The sequence below is a fragment of the Mytilus edulis genome, chromosome 7 (genome assembly GCF_963676685.1).
Source record: "Mytilus edulis chromosome 7, xbMytEdul2.2, whole genome shotgun sequence".
Taxonomy (NCBI): Eukaryota; Metazoa; Mollusca; class Bivalvia; order Mytilida; family Mytilidae; genus Mytilus; species Mytilus edulis.
Window position 1 is genome coordinate 49,372,219 of NC_092350.1, and position 23,086 is coordinate 49,395,304.

Below are 23,086 nucleotides of genomic sequence, written 5' to 3' on the forward strand. Positions count from 1 at the left end.
TCTGGTTACCCTTCCGGAGCACCTGAGATCACCCCCCGTTTTTGATGGGGTTCCTGTTGCTTAGTCTTTAGTTTTCAATGTTATGTCTTGTGTACCATTGTTTGAGTTTGTCTTTTTCTTTTAGCCATGACGTTGTCAGTTTATTTTCAATCTATGAGTTTGACTTCCTCTGGTATCTTTCACCCCTCTTCTACTTAAAAAAAATAGACCCAGGGATGGCAACTTAAATTTCCCACAAATGGTGTGTGTGAAATATTATGTTGTTCAAGTTGTGAGTGTATGTAGGTTTCCAAAATGGCTATTATGTGTGGTTACTCTTTTTTCATAATGTCTTTTCAAACAAGGCTCTCTGCTGTCTTGAATGTCATAGTGCAAACCAAAAGGTCAATTTATCAGTCCTTACTTTATCTTAAAATCTGAAGTAAATTGATCCATACACACTCAAATTGTATTGTTATAATCTTGCAATTTGCATTAAATTTGACACATTAGAAATATAAAAATATAAAAATATAAAACAACACGTTTAATAATTTATTGCGTCCGAAGCGCTTTTCTGGATTTACCTTCATCAGGAACGCTCAAAGCCAAACGTTTGAAATCCAAAGATGTATAAGTACTGAAAATTGTTGAAGAGCTATATGTTAAAAATACCTAAAATAAATAGCCAAATTCATCTAATGCCAACTTTGCCTGAGGGAGTTGAAACCTTAGTTTCATAATAATTTCAAAATTTATAAACGGACAATTTTAGTAAAGTTTGTTTAATCATGTCAGTACCGAAGCACTGACTACTGAACTGATGATACCCTCGGGGACTGATAGTCCACCAGCAGAGGTATCGACCCAGTGATGTAAAAATATAAAACAACACGTTTAATAATTTATTGCGTCCGAAGCGCTTTTCTGGATTTACCTTCATCAGGAACGCTCAAAGCCAAACATTTGAAATCCAAAGATGTATAAGTACCGAAAATCGTTGAAGAGCTATATGTTAAAAATACCTAAAATAAATAGCCAAATTCATCTAAAGCCAACTTTGCCTGAGGGAGTTGAAACCTTAGTTTCATAATAATTTCAAAATTTATAAACGGACAATTTTAGTAAAGTTTGTTTAATCATGTCAGTACCGAAGCACTGACTACTGAGCTGATGATACCCTCGGGGACTGATAGTCCACCAGCAGAGGTAACTATGGTACAATAAACTAAGAAAAAAGGTGAGCTTTTATTGAGTTCATACAGTTACACATTCCATTGATCTACTGATTGTTGGTGTTTGACGGTACTTTCAACACTGTTAGCTACATCATGGCAAGTTGTTTTTTTTTGGATGGACAGAAGAAATATAACTGAAATCAAACTATTGAAAGATAAACAAAGCCAAAAATAAATGGCAGAAGTGTAGAACTGCCATATATTGCTTTAGTATAAATGGCCATCATAAATACAAAGTTTGTAAAAACTTATTTTATTTGGATTTCAGATCAGGTACCAGATTGTAATAAATTAACTTTTGGTGAATTGTTAAAACTGCTGTCATCTGTCAATGATTGTGTTAAAATTTGTGAAGATGATGAAGAACTGTCACTTTCTTTATATTTTCCTAAATGAAATCTACAGCATATAATATCAGCTAAGAATCCACTCCAGTTTCGCATCATCCCTGAAATAAAAAAATTATGAAAAAATTCATGTACAGCTATTTAAATTAGGAACCTTGGTTTTAACCTGCTCCTACCTTTTAAAATATTTACATTCTTGCATAAATAACAACCTTATTCACATTGTTAATAATGTCAGAACTTTAAACAGAGACTATACTTTTTTTCACAGTATAACACTTCTGATTTCAAACGTTTGGCTTTGAGCGTTCCTGATGAAGGTAAATCGAGAAAAGCACTTCAGACGCATTGAAATTATTAAACCTGTTGTTTTCAATTTTTTCTATAACTCATAATTTGTAAATAAACACACTCGCAATAATTATTTAATTTGAAAATATACAAGCATTCTTAGAGTATGGCATGGCAATACATAGTCCCCTACCGGGTGACAAATCATTATACTAGAAAATTTGTTTAACTTGTTTTATAACTTGTCATGGTGTAAACAAAAAGAAATCATCAGATCGGAACAAAATTTGAACTTGATCTATAACTTGGAATGATAACACTCTACACCAAATATCAAATTAATATCTCCAAGAACAAAGAAAAAAAGTGTGGAAATCTGACTGACCGGACTGACAGATGGAAAGACAGACAGACAGAGTGCAAACCTAAAGTCCCCTCCAGATATGTCTTGCTTTTTTGTATTTTTGATAATGAAAATGTTGAAATTAAAATAGCAACACTCTAACATGTAAGTTTTGCAAATATTCAAAGTCTATGAATCATGACTGAAGGTACATGACTAAACAATAACCATGGAAATGAGATGTGACAATGCTAATACAACTGCATAACATGTACAAATGACTTATAATAAGTAGTTCCCTTTAAACAAACCTATGTATTTATGTATTAGTTTGTGATTAGGTCACATTTTTCAAATCAAATATTCAATCTTCAGTCAGTGATAACTTAACTATCTATAGTACCTACACTAATGAAGTTACCATAATGCAAAATTACCTGCAACTGAGAATACACCACCTATTATACCACATAATCTAACCAAAAACTGCCATATTGGTTGATGCTGTTCTCTTACACGAATTTTCAATGAATTTAAATCATATTTATAAAATATCCCTGAGATTCCATGGCTTCCTTTAGCATGATTTATTGTCCTATTCTGAAAAGGAAAACAGAAAAAATCATGACATTTCTATAAACTGATATACAACACCACTATGGTTACTGTTTATTCATAAATTATTGCAGGTTTTTATTAATGTGAATAATGCAACTGGGTGAGGATCATGATAATAAGAACTTGCATTCTGATAACTCACTGAAATATATACCTATAGGCAGATGTTTAAGAAATTGCAAGAATTAAACTCACAGTTTTGTCCATTCTTGAAAAAACACAATAATAAATGCATTGCTATAATTCCAGTCACTAAGAATTTCTAATAATTGTTTTTGAGAAAAAAAAAGAAGTTAGTTCCCCTTGTTGAGAAGTCATTTTTGAAAATTGATGCTCAAGTTTGTTTTTATTTTCAATCTCTGAAGGAGATAACTACCATTACATGTAGAAAGTGTTTGGATTCAAACTAGAACTTCATATTATGGGAAAAAAGAACTTTACTTTGTTCAATTAACATTAATCAGATAAAACTGTTTAGGAATTATTTCGGTTTCATTAATTCTGTCATTTTAAAATCTGAAGATTTCCAGCTTATGTTTTGAGCTTACATTAAAACACAATGACTGGCTATTAATGTCTCAAACAACTAAAATCAATAACTCTACAATATTTTCATTTCAGGGTACAAACATTGAATTACCCATAATCCTTTAAATTCTAAAATGGCAATTGAATTATTACCTAAATAACAAGAATGTGTCCAAAGTACACGGATGCCCCACTTGCACTATTATTTTACATGTTCAATAGACAGTGAAATTGGGTAAAAAATCTAATTTGGCATTAAATTAGAAAGATCACACCATAGGGAACATGTGTACTAAGTTTCAAGTTGATTGGACTACAACTTCATCAAAAACTACCTTGACCAAAAACTTTAACCTGAAACTCACACTTTAATTTTCTATGTTCAGTGGACCGTGAAATTGGGATAAAAAATTTAACTTGGCTGTAAAATTAAAAAGATCATATCATAAGGAACATGTGTACTAAGTTTCAAGTTGATTGGACTTCAGCTTCATCAATCAAAGTGATGGAAATCACTCATGGAAAGATTAGAAGAGTAGTTTGAATTATTTCATATTAAGGTATGGTGGGGAAAAATGAACATTAATAAAGCACTATTGCTGAAAATTGCATTTACAGCAGGTCTTTAGAAGGAAACTTGCTTTTCCAGTATGAAGATAAAATGAGCTCAAATTAAATAATATGGGTCTCTTAATTTGTACAATTTTATTTAAACTGCAGTTTATATCTTATCGAAATTATGTTGCCGGTTCTGAACATGTTTCAAAAAAACAAAAAAATGCAAAAATTCTTCTAGTAAATGTTACCAACTATCCTTGTAAGACATAAATCTGGACCAACAGCTTAAAACTTTAAAGTGTCAACAAACAAAATTGAAAAATGTTGTTATGGGGCATTTTGTAAGTTGAAACAGAGGTTATAGGGCATTGAAGATTAAAAGTTTTAGAGTGCCTTTTGATCAATTTTTAAAGTATTTTTCAACACAGGGCATTGAAAATGTACTTTTTCAACGTAACTCTTTCTTGATTGCAAACATATGTATTCAATTCTCATAAAAATTCAAATGATTAAAATAGACATAATGATTGATGGGAAATAAACTAATAAACAATGGTTTGTTATAATCACGGGGGGTCAACTTCCTATTATTGGGTATACGGGGATGTGCCAAAAATATGGGTCATAATTTTGCGAGATTTTATATAAAATTGACCCTCCTTTTTAATGACATATCCTATATGAAAATGCATTTACGTTTGATAACTATATATTGATTCGGGGTATGATCTACATATCATATATAAATATGCTATTGAGAATCATACATTATTAATGGTCAATTATTATATTAAATTATATCAATTCATTTGAAAGTTCACCTTTTAAACAAAGTGCTTTCAAATAAGTTCCCAAATGAACCCCGGTGAGTTGGTGCTTATATATATAAGCAGTGCTTATATGCTTATATAAGCATAGGTCATATTTTAAATATTGTATATAAGTATAGGTCATTCTTTCTTAAATATTTATATAACTATAGGTACTGAATTTCAGTGAATGTTATATTAAAATGGGTACGTTTTTTGAGGCAAAAATGGCACACCCCTACCAAGAAAATATCGAAGTTACCCCCCCCCCCCCCAAATTACTAATTTAATTGTTGATTAATTACAGATGATTATTGGAAATTAATCAAGTAAATTATAGGCCTTACTTGAATACCTTTTACTTATTCATATTTATATTCATATTTCATTTTTTTAAGATCTTGTTAATCCATTAATCATTTATCTTTCAGATATAATTTACAGAATCACTGTATGTAATGTAGATCAAAAGTATTTGGCAATAAATAAATCTATCATCCTTATAAATATCAAACATCTAATATACACATTTGTGTATTCAATTATGAGGTCAAATACTTGTGTATTAAGAATTATATTGAGTGGTCTGTATAATTATGTAAGACTGAGGTTGATAGGTAATGTGGTCAATTTGATTGGCAGTTTAGGAGGTGGGGCATTGTAATTAAAGGTTCACCTTGTCTCTGATTGTTTAGTGATAATGACAGTTGTCAATCATACTAGTTGAATCAATACCCAGTTACCTATCAAAATGTTTTTTAAAAGCCTGCACATCAACACACCTTAATGACATACATTCTTGAATGAACTGCTCCAATAATATACCCAGTTTTTTTCAGTTTATATGTGTATTATGTGCACATATATCAGAACCATAGGGAACTATATTTCAGTGTGAATACATTTAGTAACAGTAGCTAACCTGTCCTGTTGTTAGGGAGGCTGGTGCCTAAGTAAAGATTTAGAACAAGTTCTAATCTTTCCAAAAACTACCTTGACCAAAAACTTTAACCTGAAACTCACACTTTCATTTTCTATGTTCAGTGGACCGTGAAATTGGGATCAAAAGTTTAATTTGGTTGTAAAATTAGAAAGATCATATCATAAGGAACATGTGTACTAAGTTTCAAGTTGATTGGACTTCAGCTTCATCAAAAACTACCTTGACCAAAAACTTTAACCTGAAGCGGGACAGACGGACAAACGAACAGACGAACGAACGGACAGATGGACGGACGCACAGACGAACGGACGCACAGACCAGAAAACATAATGCCCCTCTACTATCGTAGGTGGGGCATAAAAATAACTGCATACTGGTAAATTTTCCGTATGCACATATTAAGCATTAGATAAAACTTAATTTTGGAGAATAGTATTTGATAATTTACCCTTTCAGTAACTGCATACTGGTAGGTATCAACATTAGCTCTGTAGGTTCTAACTTCTGTGGGTACAACTTGTATAAAATACTGGAATAAATGATAATCTACAAAAAAAAGTATTTGGTCACAACGTATACCAGTATACCATTATACCACATTAAATAAATTTGCATAGATTTTATTAAAATATAAAAATATAATTGTGTAGTATGATTGCCAATGAGACAACTATCCACCAGAGATCAAATGATTTAGATGTTAGCAAATGTACGTCATCATAAAACAAACATCTCTTTTAGTAAAAACTATCTTTTTGCAAAAAAGAAACCTCTGTGAAATATTGCCCTTGTCTTTTACACCTGAACATTATGATGTCATAAGTCACTTCTGATGTCAAACATTAACATCAGATGTTTTCAAACTTTTTCTACCCTTTAGAATATTTTCAAATTTTGCTTTTGAGTGTTTAATATATTATCAAAATTGTCTAAATGTATGTTTCTAAGAATATGAGAGGATTTAATATGATTGTCAATGAGACAACTAATAACCACAGACCAAATGATATAGAAGTTTACAGCTTTAGATCAATAAAGATTCAAAGCTTAGCATAAGTTTTTTTTTATGAAAGGGGAATTTGTAGCATTGTTTTTTTTAACTTTAGTCTTTCTCCTTAACTTACTATCTTTGGTAATTTTTTCTTCTCCATCTAATGGACTGACAACGCCATGGACTATATCTCCAAATGACAAATGGTTTATACGATGGGTATAATTCATTTCTGAAATAAATCATACGCGTTAAGAAAGATTACAAATTTATACAGCATATATTATTTGTTACTTTTTACATGAAATAACAACAATCAGAACAAATGCATATTAAGAAAGTATGTATCAAAATACTATCAAAAATATAGCTTTCATGTGAGCTAGAAAAAAGAAAAAGATTTAGTTTATCTTTAGACTATAAATAAATCAGTTACATAGTTGTTGTAGTAATATATGAAGGTTTGAGTAGTCACATAAAGGACCAACTATGTAGTCTAAGAGAACATGATTTATTTATAAGCTGTAATAAGAATAAAACCAGATTCAAATTCTGCAAGAGCTCTTCTATCAGTGCTTTTGTGTCTTGTTTTTATGTTTGTTGTTTTTGTGCTTTGTATAAATCTTTTCACTTTTCAATTGCAACTGATTTTTACAGTTGGTCCTTATGATATTTCCATACACTATTGTTCCATGTCAGGGAAGGGTTGAGCGCTCACAAATGTTTTTAATCTGCCACATTTTTTATTATCCTGTCTAAAGTTAGGAATATGTAGTTCAGGTGTTGTTGCAAGTTCAAGTCTGTCATATTTGTTTTTTCTTAAATTGTTTTGTATTATATTTAGCCATGAGTTTTCTCATTTGAATTGTTTAACATTTTTCATGTCCAGGGGTTTTCTTATTGTTGAAAAAACTTGAACCACACACTATGTCGAAAAAATTACATATGATATATAGCAGTTTGATTTTGATAATTGAAAGCTTAAAATATTTCTAATAGCAATAAAACATGATTAAAAATGTTCTGCTGATTTTTCGAAGTTATCTCCCTGTAGTGGTATGTACCACCTTAAAAATAAATGTGCTATTTGTCTAGCTATATATAGTCAATAAATAATAAATCATTATTTCTTACCATTATCTCCAATGTTAAATGAAATATGAGCATGACCACTTGGGAATACTGGTATTGATCTAAAAAGAAAAAATATTCATGAAAGCAATTGAAAAAGTAACAAAGGATGCTGCCCCCGCTGGTTTAAGATATGTATAAGTCACAGTGACATTGCAGGCCTCATATATAATTTAAATGACACTGTTCAACAACAATATGGAGGGAGGGAAGGTTTGAGGGATGGATCGAGGGATGGTTGTACAGACAAGGGTGAAGAAATACATAGTTCCTCCCTATTTTGTATTGGGGTGCAGAGGGGGATCCAGAAATTTTCATTAGTGGGGGCCCACTGACTGCCTCAGAGGGGGCCTTCTATGGGCCTGCTTCAGTGATTCCCTATATAATCAACTATTTTTTTGGTCAGAAAAAGGGGGGGGGGCACCCTGGGTCCTCCCCCAAAATCCGCCTCTGGGGTAGGGAGATAATAATTCATCACTGTCACACAAATTTTATTTGATTTTAACTGTTCACTTTAACATTTTATAATTTCAAATAATTTCATGATTACTTACACCTTTGTAAAAGTATACATGTAGGGATGGGCAGAAAGAAATTGTGTTATATCAAAAACCATAAAAAAAAACTGATGAAAGTTTTCTGTATAAATGTACTGGGTACGCAGTGGTATTTTGAAAGCAAAATTTTGCTCTACTAAAAGTTTCGAAATGCTATTACTATTTGTGACCAATAAAATAAAAGAGTATTGCCAATTAGAATAATTCTAGGTTTAGCTTTTATTTGACAATAAATTGAGGTTAAGCACAATAGAATATTAAAAAAAAGTCTTGAATCTACCTTGAAATAAACTAAAACTGAAAACTTTCTGAAAAAAAATACATCCCTCTTAATACAAAATATAATATGTCCTACAACCAAAAAAAAAATCAAACTTAAACACCTTTCAGAAGAGATGTTATCAAAACGTTATATGAATTCACATTAGTTCATCATGAGTAATCATTAGGAGTGAACAAATATCTAGATTTTGTAAACAAACTATCATACTTAAGTAAGATGTCATCACTAAAAACTGTTCAACATGTTCAATGGGTCTTCAATGAATCAATGATTAACAGATTTTAGAAAAAATAGTCATTAACAGTTACAAGTATTATCTCTTAAACTGCTACTCAGCAGCCAATTCATACTCTGATTTGAAAACAGTATTCATTTAGAGACAAAATGGACTGATCTAATTTGGGATATACCATTATCAATAAGATTTACCCTTTTTAAAATGGATTGCACTTTGAAAAAGTTACCTAATTGGAAAATAGAAAAGTCTTTTCTGGGACAAACAATTTTTCAGCTACATTTACCTTTCTTAAAATGAAAGGGACTTTAATGGATGAACCATTTAAAGAGAGATAGTTGGATTTTTCTACAACTGGCTAGCTAATAAGGACTTCTAAATTTACTATATATACTGACTGGCTTTAAAAACGCAACACCCATTTTGTAGATTTTTTTTCACCAAATAATGTTTGATCCTCATCCAACTACTATTCATGCTCATCATATGTCTTTCCCTTTCGAAAAAAAAACATCTGACTTACCTGTGGTTATTGAACATACCAGATTTTTTAGATCGCACGAAATTTCAGAAAGAGAAATTTCGAGCCAATAAAAGATTTTTTTCCGGTTTTTTTTCTTTGTGAAACAGTTCGTTCAATCCTTGGACACACTTTAATCATTTAAAAAATGTTGCATCTCCATATTGCCAAAACTCAGGAATGAAAAGCTGTATCAACTCATTAGAATTCTGCAAACAGGAAAACGTGAACGTGCTGCAACACAAAAAATTGACTTCAGAAACTCGTCTTACTGTCCTTCCGACAATGATACCGGTAGACTGGATTTGTTGAAGACCATCAAAGACTAGATCAACATGTAGTGACAATGCAACGTCAATAGAATTTGATTAGACAACGTCATTTGTGAGACAGATCTACGGCCGCAACGTCAACTGCTAACCAATTTGATGAATGAAATTTTGCACAGATTTATGCCATAAATGTTTCCCATTAACTGAACTAGCAAAGAATCGACTGCAGAAAAACATTTAGAGCCTTAAAGTTTAAACCGCATAATTGACAAAACACATTGTAATGGGTGGAACAACGGCAAAATCAGAAGGTGCAAAACAGAAACCAAAACGTGCCGAACATAATGGTTGACCTTTCTGACAATCATTTTGGCGTTTGTTATAGGCAGGCATTGCTTTTGACAGTGACACGTTCATTGGTAAGGGGAAAACCAGGGTTTCAGTGTATACCACAATATTTGAACATCGAAAATGACGTAATCAATTCAACTTTCGAACTGCTTTTTTTTTTCAAACATTTAAGTAATGACAGAACTTTCTATTCATCAGTTTGATTACAAAAAAAAGCATAATTAAAAATGAAAATTGAAAAGAATAATCTAGTGTTGCGTTTCTAAAGCCGGTCAGTATATATTCAATTTTATTCTGAAGTTTGTTACTTGAAAATATCAATTTTTATAAATTCCCATTTTCATGTGCATCAACCACAAAAGTAAACAAGAAGTATTTTAAAACACTATTTCATGGTCAATATTATTTTTACCAAATTGAAAATAAATATATTGTGGACAAATTAAAGTCATTATCTGTAATTATAAACAACTCAAAGAAAAAAGTATGATAGAAGAGATTACCAGTATTTCAATGATTGATTTTTTTTGACAAAAATAAAACAAATTTGTAAAAATGAAAATGAATATTGTGGAGGGGATTCCTATGTTAGCCTTGTTTGTATTCATGGTGTGACAATTTTTTATTTTTGCATCTGCATTCTGTACATACTTTCCAGCAGTGATGTGAAAATTTCCTGCAACTTTGTTGACAACGAGAGTTCCATGGATACGACAGGCATCTGGACGGTGGGATGGTTTATCTTTTCTGTACAAAAAAAAAATAATAATTATTATATTTAAAAGAATATTACATTTTGAAAAAAAATATATTTACAAGATTGTGATTTTCCTGCTTTCGCATGAAATATGTCTGATGTAAGTTTACATTTCAATAGCCGGGTATTTTCAGTTATCTTAATTTTTTTGTCCGGCAGTTTAACTCCTTCCAAAAAATTCCACATTTTATATTGTTGTGAAGGACGCTCACCCGAGATATTAATTAACTTGAGCAATTGTAATACCCCCCAGTACCGTGTAATTGATTTCACAGGTAAATTGTTTCGTTAACAAACGGAGAATGCGAAGCAGTCAGTGATTTTTATCGACAAATTTCTACTGGTCCGCCGGACCACCAGCTGACAAAATCTACTGGACAGACGCAAATTTTACTAGTCCCGGACTACCGGACTAGCGCTAATTTCAACCCCTGGAAATATGTCTGATGTAAGTTTACCTAATTGATCCTTTTGCCATTTTACTAAAACATTTCTCTGCCATGAATTCACTTCAATGTAATAATTTTGAATATTATAACTGGTGATGTTAATAAATTCAATATTTTAAGCATTTGCTGAGTAACTATAAGTAAAAAGATTGGTTTATGTTGGAGAAAAGCCTTTTTTTTTGCATTTTTAATACAACATGATTTCATTTTCATCTGAAATTCAGATTAAACATATATATATATATATATATATAGCTAATGATGATTATCTTGTAAGAAATGGTTTGTTTTTACTTTATAGAACAGTTGTTACTCTGATAAAAGTGTAATTCAATTTTATTATAGCAGGAAAATAGAAAAATTCCGTCAATATATTGTGGAATTTTATTTTGTTTCTCTATGTATTCAAATACCAATTGTCACACTTTTTGCTTTAAAGGTATGTAAGTTAAGAGCCTGTTATTCAGAAATTTTTGTTGCATTATATTATTTTTTTTGTGTACATAAATCAGGACATTTTCTCAGTTGAATTGTTAACATTTGTCTTTTCAATGCCTTTTATGGCTTGCTGTGGTGTATGGGTTTAGCTCTTTTTTGAAGGCCGTACACATTGACCTATGAACTCAGATGGAAAGGTGTCTCATTGGCAGTCAAACCCCACCTGCTTAATTTTATATGTACTAAATTAAATGTGGATTCATTATTTTTTCTTGGATATGAATTTTCGTGGTTTTCATTGGTACAGGTGCACCACAAAATTAAGTGTTCAATCAATAACCATTTTTTTTAAAAGGCTGGTATACAGACTTAAGCAAAACCAAGAATTAAAATATCACGAAAATGTTAGTTTTCCTTGATCCATGAAAATTGGTACCCACAAAAATAAATGAATCCACAGTGTGATTTATATGAATTTCACCTTTCTGGCATGCCTTTTCTAAACGATGTATAAACAGAACCTGATAACCACATAAGTTCTTGTATGGCATGATATTCTTCTCTCAAATATTTATTGACATCTTGTATGATATCTAGATAGCGTCTCTGTTCTGTAGAAAGTTCAAAATAAGTGTCGTCCATCTCTAAACTACCAAAGTTTTGATGACCAAAATTTTGTCCTGTAGAATCAACTACATCTGCTCCTAATGCTATAAAAAGTACAAAAACATGTTAACAAATTATTAATTTATTTGGTTCACTGCATTTAGATTTTAGTGGTTTCCTGCGGAATAACAGTTTCATTCAGTTCAAGGCTGATCTGTGTATATCTTAATTTTCCCTTACATCATTAGTTTTTAGATGCATAAAAATACCCAGAGTCCATTCATCCAGTCTTACATGTACAATTCTTACCATATTTTTATCAATTCTTTATAATCAAAGGTTTATATTCACAACTTCGTGGACCATTTCAAAAATCAGTCTTGATTTGTCATGTTTAAAAGAGTTATGCCCCTTATATATATGGAAAATTGCATATTTAAGCACTATCATCAGTACAATTCTTTTCAGATTTTTATGAAGTCTATATTCAAGGTTTATTTCCACAAACAGGTTCCAAAATCAGTGCAGATCAACTATTTTTAAAAAGGGTGATTTATTCAATGAAATTGAGAATGGAAATGGGGAATGTGTCAAAGAGACAACAACCCGACCAAATAAAAAACAACAGCAGAGGGTCACCAACAGGTCTTCAATGTAGCGAGAAATTCCCGCACCCAGAGGCGTCCTTCAGCTGGCCCCTAAACAAATATATACTAGTCCAGTGATAATGAACGCCATACTAATTTCCAAATTGTACACAAGAAACTAAAATTAAAATAATACAAGACTAACAAAGGCCAGAAGCTCCTGACTTGGGACAGGCGCAAAAATGCGGCGGGGTTAAACATGTTTGTGAGATCTCAACCCTCCCCCTATACCTCTAACCAATGTAGAAAAGTAAACGCATAACAATACGTACATTAAAATTCAGTTCAAGAGAAGTCCGAGTCTGATGTCAGAAGATGTATCCAAAGAATATAAATGAGTATTTATTTTCAGGGTTAAATTCTATGTGTTATGTATAGCTTGAAATGTGCATAAATGATGAAAACAGTTTTATATGAAACGAACGTATGAACATACATGTATGTACATGGACGAACATGATAGAATTTTTGTTGTTCCCTTGAAGGCTTCCCCCATGAATACTTACCATTACATCTCATTGCCACTGTTATATCTATATTGATCTTCAATTTTCTAAACAAAATAAATTAATAATTTATAAATGGTATTCAGGACATGTACTAGAAATATGATGAAGTCTGCACTATGCAGTTTAATAATATAAATACCAAATCAAAAGTGAGAAGGTTTGAAACAAAAATAAAGACTCACTCAAGCATTATCAGAATTAAAAGTCATGTGTGTATATATATTGTTTTCATGGGTACAGGTGACCCAGAAATTTAAATATTTAACAAATATGTAAGCAGTGATTAATTACATGTACATTTATTTGTTACAACATGACGTTTTACTGCATGTCACTCTAGTTACAATCATGGTTGCCATCAAACAAGTTGTACAAATGTTTAGTTAGTCATATTAAGGATGACTGCTCCTTGTTTTTTTTGTTTTTTTTGCCTGATATTAAGAACATATGGTTTTATCCATGTACATGATGTAGGGCCATTAAAAAAATTGCCCACTGACACCTACTTTTCTTTTCATTTAATCTAATTACATATAGTTTCAAATGTCATATTTGAAAATCTAGTAATATCCTTGTTAACTTTTTATCGTTTTTGAAAAGTGTATGAAAAATCTAGAGAGAATTATTTGCTGCCAAATTTTTAATGGCTTATATATCTAGAAAACAAGCTCACTGTGACACTGTCCCTTCATTTTTTTCTGCTTTTTCAGTTGATTTATATAGTATTAATTTATAACAGTCTTTTATAAAGCTTGTTATTTTGAAACAGACTAGCAATCATTCTTAAACATCAGCAATTACAATGTACTTGACTTTGTTATTCAACTCACCCATCCATTTGTGTGTCAACTTCATAGTCAAACTTCAGCTCTGTCCTGGCATAATATATCACCTCAGAAAGCACCAATATGATGATAACACCAAACACTGCCAAAGATACTGAAATGAAATATGTAAAAGTTTCAAAATGTTTTAATGATTCTCACTGGGGAGTGTTGCAGTGGTCACCTCTTTTGCCACTTTCAATTTTTTCTTCAACTAATTTTCAATTTTGGAGCATACATGTAGGTGTTTCATGTAAATTGACCCATATCTTTCTTTCATAATTTATATTTTATTTCAAAATTATACACTACAAAGGACAAGTAAAATAAATATAAAGTTGGAGAGCATTGCTACAGAAATCAGAGAATAAACAATGAGTCTGAAAGTACATTTTTCAGCTCAGTTTTGGTTATATTCTGCATGCTGAAAAACCTCTCATTCAACAGATGATACACTTTTAGAAAAATATACTTAATTTTATCTGATCATAAGCAAAGGACAAAACTTGTTGGTGTGAACAAAGTTAAATTTATACAAAATTTAAATGCAAAACTTCAATAATACATGTATATACATGTTTTTTTATTGCATTTATAGGATTTAAAAAAAAGTTTAAATAACACTTTGTAGAATTTTTTAACAGGAGTAGTTGTATGTACTGTGGTTGTAATTCATGTAAGTAAAACACTTTAAAATCTACTGGTATTATTAAACATTTAAAAAACTTAATTTTACTCTAGATGGTTTTCTCTTGATAATCATAATAATGAATTTGAAGAAGCTTAAATATTAAAGCTAATTTGAAATTTCATTAAAAAAATTATTTTTAAACAAGTTATTGCTATTTTATTTACAAATACAGATGTAAATTACAAATACACAAATAAATACTCTTAGTACTAAAAACTTTACAGATGAACTTCATTGGGTTAAACTTAAGAGTGTACTTCAGTAATGACACTTAAAAGGTTAACAAGTGGATTACAAACTTCATTCAATAGTATACACAAATCTGTGTATTACATGTATATGCAAGTCCTTCATACTAAACGAATTAATCAGCAAATATTGTTCACTGATACTTAAAGACTTAGATCAAACTATCAAATTAACACTGACATTTACTAAGTAACCTTTTATTACATCATCAGTTATAACAGAAAAAAAAACAATGGACATGTATTTAAGGCGACTAATCTTTTACAAAACTAAATATTCATTTATTAATGATGGACTAATCCATAGGGGAAAAAGAAATATTTATGTATTTAAGTTGGACTATTCTATTATTGAAAATAAACATTATTAATGTATTTAAAATGGACTAATCTATTATTGCAAAAATAAATCCATGTATTTGAGATGGACTATTAATACTTTTATTGAAAACTAGATGTGTCAAAGCAACACGAATGGCCCCGTTTCAAAAAATTCAAAAATCTGCAATTTCAATAACACATGTGGACACAAACATGATGGTAGTCTCACATATCAAAAATCACTTCAAAATCTGGAGGTATATAGAAAAAAAGTCTGTATAACTGTGATTTTCAACAATTTTCAAAGTTGTAAACCCTTAATTTTGGCAAAAATTAGCCGAGCAGAACGAAACATAAACTTGATTTGTAGCTCATCATGAGTAACTCACATACAAAAAATCAGCCCAATTTCTGAAAGTGTTTAGAAAAAAAGTCTGTATAACTGTGATTTTCAACAATTTATCAAAGTCCATAGCCCGTAATTTCAGCAAAAATTAGCTGAGCGGAACAAAACTCAAACTTGATCTGTAACTTATCTTGGTTAACTCACTCACATGCCAAAAATCATCACAATATCTGAAGGCGTTTAGAAAAAAACTCTGTATAAGGGTTTGTTGCGGAATGACTGAATGACAGAATTACGGAATTGTGGACAAGGGTAAAACTATATTACTGGGTTGCAGGGCCATAAAAATCCACAAAAGTCATGTATTAAACCTGGACTAATCTCTATCCAAAGTCAGCAAACCTTATTTAGAATCGACTGGAGTCACTGGACTTTATGAGCAAGTCCATAATTCCTTGCCAAATTTCCCCATTGTGAAAATGGACTCTACTATAACACATTTCATACTGATCAATTTCAAAATTGATAACAACCTAGCTAAAGTTCTCCTATTATTACACTTATATTACATATAACAGTTTTAGGACTACACTTCTACCTTATGACTTAGAATATAGGTGTTGGTTTAGCTGTTTATCATAATCATGATAATTGCAATAATAGATATTCATTTGAACAAGGAATCTAAAAAACAAAATTTGAGAAAACTAAAAAAAAATTCAAAAGATCAATATATTCATGAATGCCCCGGTAACCACAAAAATGGGGAAAAATGATTATTTTAGTGAATTGTCTAAGAAGTCAAAGAACCATAACTCTGCAAAAAATCATTAGTCTGGAACAAACTTTAAACTTGGTCTGTGACTTGTCATGTTTAAACAAATATCACTTGAATATCTTCAAGCACGAAGAAAAAAATTGTGAAAGACTAATTTACCAGAAGGACTTTACCATAAAAAATTAAGTCAAATATTTTCTAGGTCAGACAGAGTGCAAACCTTAAATCCTCTTCAACTTCATCAGTGGAGGACTAATAAGTTTATTTACTTAAAAAATTATGTTTAAATATTTTCTAGGTTTCAGCGAGAACTTTGTTCTACCAATGCCACCCTGACAGCTTTAAATCATTAATAGTTTTGCAGTTTCAAAACATTTTGCCTTTTAGTTTTCAAAGAAAAAGTTTCGAAAAATAACCAATCAAAATCTAAAATTGCAACTTTGAGTCATGTACATGTGTTTCACCTGATTAAAATCAAACTACATGTAGGAACTGGTGAGCTTAAAATGACATTTTTTTTAAAATTTTAGATGTTTTGTAAGTCTACATAAAAGTATTGGAACTTTCTACATGTTCTGTTCCTCATTGGGAAAAAACTAGTTTACTGTTGATTTATTATAAACATTAATTAATTTGGCATTTAAACTTATATGCAGGTCCCAGGTTAGGGGGAGGGTTGGGATCCTGCTAACATGTTTAACCCTGCCACATTATTTATGTATGTGCCTGTCCCAAGTCAGGAGCCTGTAATTCAGTGGTTGTCGTTTGTTTATGTGTTACATATTTGTTTTTCGTTCATTTTTTTACATAAATAAGGCCGTTAGTTTTCTCGTTTGAATTGTTTTACATTGTCTTATCGGGGCCTATTATAGCTGACTATGCGGTATGGGCTTTGCTCATTGTTGAAGGCCGTACGGTGACCTATAGTTGTTAATGTCTGTGTCATTTTGGTCTTTTGTGGATAGTTGTCTCATTGGCAATCATACCACATCTTCTTTTTTATATTGTAGGTCAACACAATTTTAACAGTAACATTTTTAAGCTTTTCAACTTTGTAAGAACTGCAAGAATAACCATTGAACATCTATAAAAATTCAGAAATGTTTTATGATTGCCAATATTAAAGACAACTATGTTAATACACCAATTTATAACTTTTAAATATAAGTATGATAAGGGCATACACAACAAGGACAGGGATACCACTTCTGAATCAGTGTTTCGCAAAATAAAAGCCAACACTGAACACTATACAAGTGTTAGATTAAATTAATTTGAGTAAGATTTATTTCCTTTGAGCATTGTTGAGATAATGTTGGACATATTCGGGGTGAACTCATAAATTAACCATAATTGTTATAAAAACTAAATAAATATGTTTAAACTAAACTAACAATCTTCATTAACCACTTCAATATACAAAATGTATCCATGGTCTCTTATCAGAATGTTTTCTTCTATAAATTGTAATAAATGTTTTATTGGTTAGTCAAACAGGAAAATAAATTGGTTTGTACTTCACCATTGTGCCCAAATCAAAATTGTTTGTAGTAAATGTTTTAACTTAGTCGGTCAAATATAAAAATTTGCACTTCAACTTTGTGGCCAAGAGAAACAACTGTATCTTAAGTTGGCAACTTACATCTTGTGATGAACTATCTATTATTACTAACCTCCCCCTCCAGTAGCTGTGGTTTCTTTGTAATCATCTAAGACTTTTGGGAAAGCATCAAGTTCTTTGACAACTTTCAATGCTTGCTTCCTGTTTACTGCATTCAATCGCCTCATTCTTTAATCCTAAAATGAGAAAACAAATTATAATGTGAGGTCTTCCACCTTCTAACATATCTAATAAAGAAAGCTTTTAAGAAGTTAGATAATGCCTCCAATGTATCACAATCACTATGTCAAACTTTCTGTGACAGAAGTTGCAGGCTCAACATAAATCTGCTTTTAACAATAGCTATCCTTAAGTATTTTAAAGTCAGATTTGATGATTTTGTCCTCTTTTGAGTTTCGTAGGCAACAGCTGCCTTAAATAAACTCAACGTTTTTTTCCTATGTTTTTATTGTTTTTGTTCAGGAACATATATATTAAATGATTAAGTCCCCTATTACATTAGAAAAAATCTATAAAAAAAATTATAAAAAAATCTGGAAAATTTCCCCAAATTTTCATTGTACTAATGAACCCAAATCGTTAACTATTTTTTGGTCACTTTTTAATTCCTGCAGGCTGCATTTGCACAGAACGCAAAAATCTAATTCCTTCTTCAGGTCTCGTTGTCATGAGACTTTGAGAAGTCTGGTAAAAGATAGGAGCTCAAGGAACACAATACCAATTTCATTTTTCAAGTTTTTAATACATGTAATTCTTTGTCTTAAAATATGAATTAACGTTACTTGATGATCATGTTTCTTTTTTTACATTGAACATGACGTCAAAACTTAAATTACGTCACAAGTAAAATCCCTCACAACAAAAACCAAAATCAGAAACGATTCAGTATTTCTGTTTCTTTTTTAACAGATTTTGATGTTACAAAAAATAATTCATATAGACTTCGTCCCACAGGCACTTGTTACTATCCATATGAAGGTGGACTATCCATATAAATAGAAAAATAGAAACAAGTGCCTGTGCTTTGTCCCCTTTCACATGTAATGCCTGCCTCATATTATTAGATATAGACATATACTGTGTTCCCAGGTTTAATGTCAATGATGTTGTTGATCATTTATGTTTGTGTTCATGGTGTTTGCATGATGATGTTCTTTTAAACTCTTGGCTTTATATACTTTGCCTTTTGTATAGCAAGTCAGATAAGACTCAAACTTGAAGACCAGATTTATGATACTTAATTCTTAAAGAATATGAATCCACAGGAATAAAAAGTTTATATACTAGATTTATACATGTACAATGTTGATCTGAGGTGCTTATAACCCTGTAACACATTTAAGTTGCTGCTGTGTAATTTACCATTGAGACAATTTGACATTTGAAATTTTTGTTTTAAGCCATTTATTTGATATACTAGTAATCATTGCCATTGATTGCCACTGTGTTAGGAAACACATTGTTAATTATAGGTCAATCTTAAAGAATCATACTGCCCCAGGAATAAAGTGTGAGGATAAAAAAGTTCTGGATCCGCCACTGCATTGTTAAGCACCAAGAAAGTCATTTTTTTCTAGTATGTGGACAAATCATGTTATCAAATCATTTTAATAATTTCTACGGCACTTGTCTTTAGAAAATGTTAAGCTTGATCTTGGTCTTGATACACTGAACTATAATATTCTAAGAAGTAGATGATAACTCGGTTGCTTTTAAGTTATAGGGATGCTATGATAAAAATGTCATTAAGACAATGTTTTTCTGTTGTCAGTTAGATCAACTTGAGTCCTAGTGGAAGGAACTATGTCAGACAAAGCAGAGGTAGTTTCTGGTGTACCACAGGGTATGTACAGTAATGGGACCCCTGCTCTTTCTCGTCTTCATCAATGACCTCCCTGAATCAGTTAACTCGAGCGTGAAACTTTTTGCTGATGACTGCCTGTTATATAGTGCTATTCGATCCACTAGCGATTCCACCAAGCTACAAGATGACCTAGATAAATTAGAAAAATGGGAAAATGATTGGCAAATGGCATTCCACCTACAAAAATGTACCACCATCCATATTAGCAAGAAACGCAAACCCACCATATGCGATTACCATCTGCATTGCCACACCCTTGAAAGCGTCCCAGGTAGGAAATACCTTGGCTTATACATCAGCAAGGACCTGTCTTGGTGTGAGCACATTAACCAGACCACAGACAAAGCCTCCAGATCTGTTGGATTCCTGTGTAGAAACCTCGAGTATGCCGCCCAGTGCTGTCTGGGATCCCTGCCAGCATCAACAAATTCATCAACTGGAAAACGTACAATGCCAGGCTGCCAGATTTGCAATGGGGGACTTTTTCTCGAGGGAACCTGGTTGCGTAACTAAAATGACTCAGCAACTAGGTTGGGAACCACTGGAACACAGGAGAGCCAGGAACAGAGTCATCATGTTCTACAAAATCATAAACCATATCGTAGAAGTTCCTGTACACCACCTGCTCAGCCATCCTAACACCAGAACCCCTGGTTCAGTGTCAAACAACATCAGACAGATAAGGACCAGACTGGATTGTTTCAAATATTCATTCATACCAGCTTGTTTCAAATATTCATTCATACCAGCTTGTTTCAAATATTCATTCATACCAGCCACCATCATATCCTAGAACAACATACCTCCAGACATCCGAGCTTCCCCTTCTGTGGAACATTTTCGACACGCCATCCAAGATATCAGTGTGTCGACACTACTCCACAGTATATACATGTACACTCAAAAATGAGTCCACTCCTTGACAGGAAGATAGATATTAGATAGATAGAGCATACTGAACAAGTGAAAGTCCTTATATCCACATTGGAATGTGAAACAGCTAGTATTTAAATAACGCAATTAAAAGTTTTCAAATGATTTTTGGCATCAAAACTTTCAGATCGATGTACATGTCAGTTTGACAAAAACAATGCACTTTTCTATTAAAGCCGGTATTTACCTTTACTCTTCCTTGGCCTGAGACATTAGCAAAATGATTAGCCATATACCTGTAAGATCGTTGTGGGGCTCATATGGAAGGATCCTATCCTTTTTAGCCCACCCTATTTTGGTACACTTTCAAAACCGATACAATCATCAATCCTGCATGATTTGGTGCAATATTTCACACAATTAAAAAGTTATATAGAAAACTATTTGTGTCCTCATCAATTTCTTAACTGATACATGACTGATTCCCAATGACGGTCTATACTAATTTTAAAGGCTTCCACAGTTTTTGATGAAATAACTTCAACTGGTAGGTTATTCCAATCATTAATAATTCGTTGTGAGAAATGTCTTAATCGAAAAGAAGTGTTACATCTAGGTTTTGCTAATTTCCAATTATGCCCACGGGTATTTGTACTGATGACAGTAAAAAATCTTTCATAAGATATATCTTCGATTCCTTTTAACAATTATTGATTATTTTATATTCTATCACATGTAACAGTGTTTTGTTAAAATAAATCAAACCATTATCACTTGTCAATTATCCGACAACTTAGTCAAATATCAACTTGTTCTCGCATACCGGACTCTTTCCATACACTCAGGCTTCTAGGATCTCCTGTAGTTGGTGATCGCAATACTGGTATACCAGTATTGTCCACAATACTGGTATAAAATTTTTGTACCAGTATTGTATTCCAGTATTGTACCAGTATTGTGTTTTTTTTTAAATAAACAGTATAGGTAATTAATCATTTATTAAAAGTGTCACATATATATGATAACGGATTTGTAATATAATTGTGTGTGGGTAGGATCTCACTGTGTAAATAGTCTCAGCATTGCAACATATTTGGTGGAGGCATCACTGTATATAAGAAATATCACAAGTTATACATACTAGCTTATGGTTCCTCTACAAAGGGGGTTAAACATACAGAGGTAAGGTAAGGTAAGGATTATAACCAGGTTCCCCTATACAGCAACTAATTTTATAATTGATATCTTTTGTTGTGAGAGATTAATAAGAAAATAAAGACAACTGAAAGAAATGCACAATATGACCTTAGTACACAAAAAAATGTATACATGTATTAAATATCTGTCAAAATATTTGATGGCCAGGCATACATGTAAATGCTGAATTTACAGTGTTTAATATAAGAGTGTAATAATTTGCTTGAATTTATTAAATATTTACTCAGATAATTAATAAGCGTTTCTTCTATTTTATCTATATCATGTATATTGAATTAAATAAAGTAAAGAAATATGATAAATTATTAGCAATTGTTTAAATAATAATGATGATATTAATTGAGTTTATTTCAATAATCCTTTGTTTATTTGTGCCAGTATATTAATGACTTTTAACAGGTTGTTAATTGATTTCACAATTATCCTCTATAATCTTTTTGAGTTCATTTAATCTCCCTTTGATCTTCAATATAGTCTAGTCAACAATACAACAACAATACTGGTATATCAGTAATGTACCAGTATTGCTGGTTTTTTAATAAAAAGTTACAATACTGGTACAAAATTTTTATACCAGTATTGTGGACAATACTGGTATACCAGTATTGCGATCACCAACTACAGGAGATCCTCTCCGGCTTCTACTTAATTTCAAGTAAAACATAGTAAAAAATAGTGTGGGAAAATGTTCATTCATGAAATATTCATGCCTGAAACGCTGTTTCGCTGAGTTTTCTTTTGATTTTCTCTTCAGCCACAGGAATCAAAAAATGTTCTTATTGTGCAAATACTTTTCAAATTATAAATTAGCCAATTTGTTCTTCCCACATCATCAACAATCTTCAACCGGAAGTTTACAACATTTTACCTATTTGCTGACTAGTACTTACGGATCTATATGA

At 31.5% G+C, this 23,086-nt stretch overlaps 1 protein-coding gene across 2 annotated transcripts; it reads right to left on the reverse strand.

The window, feature by feature from the left end:
• Positions 1-1,454: 1,454 nt before the first annotated feature.
• On the reverse strand, positions 1,455-23,061 carry LOC139481695 (endoplasmic reticulum-Golgi intermediate compartment protein 2-like). 2 transcript variants are annotated; one of them, XM_071265161.1, is made up of 11 exons: positions 22,976-23,061; positions 18,282-18,405; positions 14,231-14,339; positions 13,398-13,444; positions 12,120-12,348; positions 10,646-10,741; positions 7,780-7,838; positions 6,779-6,877; positions 6,103-6,200; positions 2,636-2,798; positions 1,455-1,665 (listed from the first exon to the last, which is right to left on the reverse strand). In XM_071265161.1, exons 2-11 carry the CDS (start codon positions 18,394-18,396, stop codon positions 1,487-1,489), a joined length of 1,194 nt encoding a protein of 397 aa, XP_071121262.1. In that variant the 5' UTR covers positions 18,397-18,405; positions 22,976-23,061; the 3' UTR covers positions 1,455-1,486. The 2 variants fall into 2 exon arrangements, with proteins under 2 accessions (XP_071121262.1, XP_071121263.1); XM_071265162.1 differs by having other exon boundaries at positions 18,282-18,447; positions 22,943-23,054.
• Between the last annotated feature and the right edge of the window lie 25 nt (positions 23,062-23,086).